The 1,510-nt window shown below is 39.7% G+C and overlaps 1 protein-coding gene across 1 annotated transcript; it reads right to left on the bottom strand.

Moving 5' to 3' along the window:
• Positions 1-307: 307 nt before the first annotated feature.
• Positions 308-1,096, bottom strand: LOC143559942 (uncharacterized). Its single transcript, XM_077048363.1, has 2 exons — positions 985-1,096; positions 308-726 (listed from the first exon to the last, which is right to left on the bottom strand). Exons 1-2 carry the CDS (start codon positions 1,094-1,096, stop codon positions 308-310), a joined length of 531 nt encoding a protein of 176 aa, XP_076904478.1.
• Positions 1,097-1,510: the final 414 nt, after the last annotated feature.

The following is a 1,510-nucleotide window of genomic DNA, read 5'->3' as shown; positions in this document are numbered from 1 at the left end:
AAGCTGTTGGAGCATTAGTGAGTCCGAAAGGCATCACGGTAAACTCATAATGTCCGTATCGGGTTCTAAATGTTGTTTTAGGTATATCTTCTTCTTGTACCTTTAGCTGATGGTAACCCGATCTAAGATCAATCTTTGAAAAACAACAGGCTCCCTGAAGCTGATCAAACAAGTCGTCGATTCTTGGTAGTGGATACTTATTCTTAATCGTGACCTTGTTTAGCTCTCGGTAGTCTATACACATCCTCATTGATCCATCCTTTTTCTTTACAAATAGAATTGGAGCTCCCCACGGTGACGAACTCAGTCATATGAATCCTTTCTCTAAAAGCTCATCTAACTGTTTCTTCAGCTCTTTCATTTCCGTTGGTGCTAAACGATAAGGTGATTTTACTATTGGTGATGTTCTTGGTATAAGATCAATTCTAAACTCTAGCTCTATGTCTGGCGGGGCTCCTGGTAACTCTTCAGGAAATACATCTTGAAATTCAGACACGATCGGTACTTCCTCCATCTTATTTAGTTCGGGTTCCTTGGTTACATAGGCCATGAATGCGAGGCATCCCTTACCTATGCAATGACTGGCTTTGATCTTGGAAATAATTCCTACCTTTCCTCCTTCTTTATCTCCGGTTATACAAATGGTTTTGTTATTAGGTGTTCGAATGTCAATGGCTCTATCATTACATAGGATACGAGCCTGATTAAACGATAACCAGTCCATACCTAATACTAAATCAAAACCTGCTAATGTCATGGGTAACAATCGTACAGGTATAACGTGATTGGCTAAAGAAATTTTGGCATTATCTAAAGCTTCGGTTATTTTACTTATACTTCAATTAGCAGTTTCTACTTCATAATGTTTATCTAGTTTAACTAAGGGTTCATTTAATAGACTACAAAATTTATAATCTATAAAGCTTTGGTTTGCACCCGAGTCAAATAAAACACTAGCATAAACATCATTTATAGGAAACGTACCGGTGATCACGTCCGGTATATCAGCTGCCTTTTGAGTGTCTAACATAAAGACAAGAGCGTTTCCCTTCTTAGCATCGGTCTTAGCACCGCTGCCACTTGCCGTATTTGTCATCGGCTTTTTCTTTGGGCACTCCGTAATATAGCGTCCCTTTTCACCACACTCAAAACATACCCCGGTCTTCTTCCTACAATCTGCTTCTGAGTGCCTTGGTTTCTTGCAAAATCCACATACAACAATGTTAGTTGGTCGAAGACATCTGCCAAAATTTCTCATTCCACATGACTTGCAAATGGGGCGACTATACACAAATCCCCTTCTCTTTTCTTCTCCGTCTTCTTTATCTTTCCACCCACACTTGTCTTTCCATCATCTTTCTTTTTCTCATCTCGATTCCTCAACATTCTGTCCATCAAATATCCAGCCAACTCCATAGCAGATTCCGTCGTAGACGGCATGTGTGAACGTACTAAATCACGGAACTCGATTGTTAGTCCATAAATGTATTGTGTCACCTTGTTGATTTCA

This window comes from Bidens hawaiensis, unplaced genomic scaffold (assembly GCF_021521415.1).
Source record: "Bidens hawaiensis isolate Kalapana, Puna unplaced genomic scaffold, B.hawaiensis_p1.1 tig00020125_1, whole genome shotgun sequence".
Lineage (NCBI taxonomy): Eukaryota > Viridiplantae > Streptophyta > Magnoliopsida > Asterales > Asteraceae > Bidens > Bidens hawaiensis.
The sequence above is the reverse complement of the archived record's forward strand: the minus strand, read 5'-3'. Positions and strand labels throughout refer to the sequence as shown.

Coding starts and splice junctions, on each gene's coding strand:
- LOC143559942 (XM_077048363.1), bottom strand. CDS start 1,096: ATGACAAATACGGCAAGTGGCAGCGGTGCTAAGACCGATGCTAAGAAG. Junction 727..984: donor TATACCGGACGTGATCACCG/GTACGTTTCCTA, acceptor ATTTAGTATTAG/GTATGGACTGGTTATCGTTT.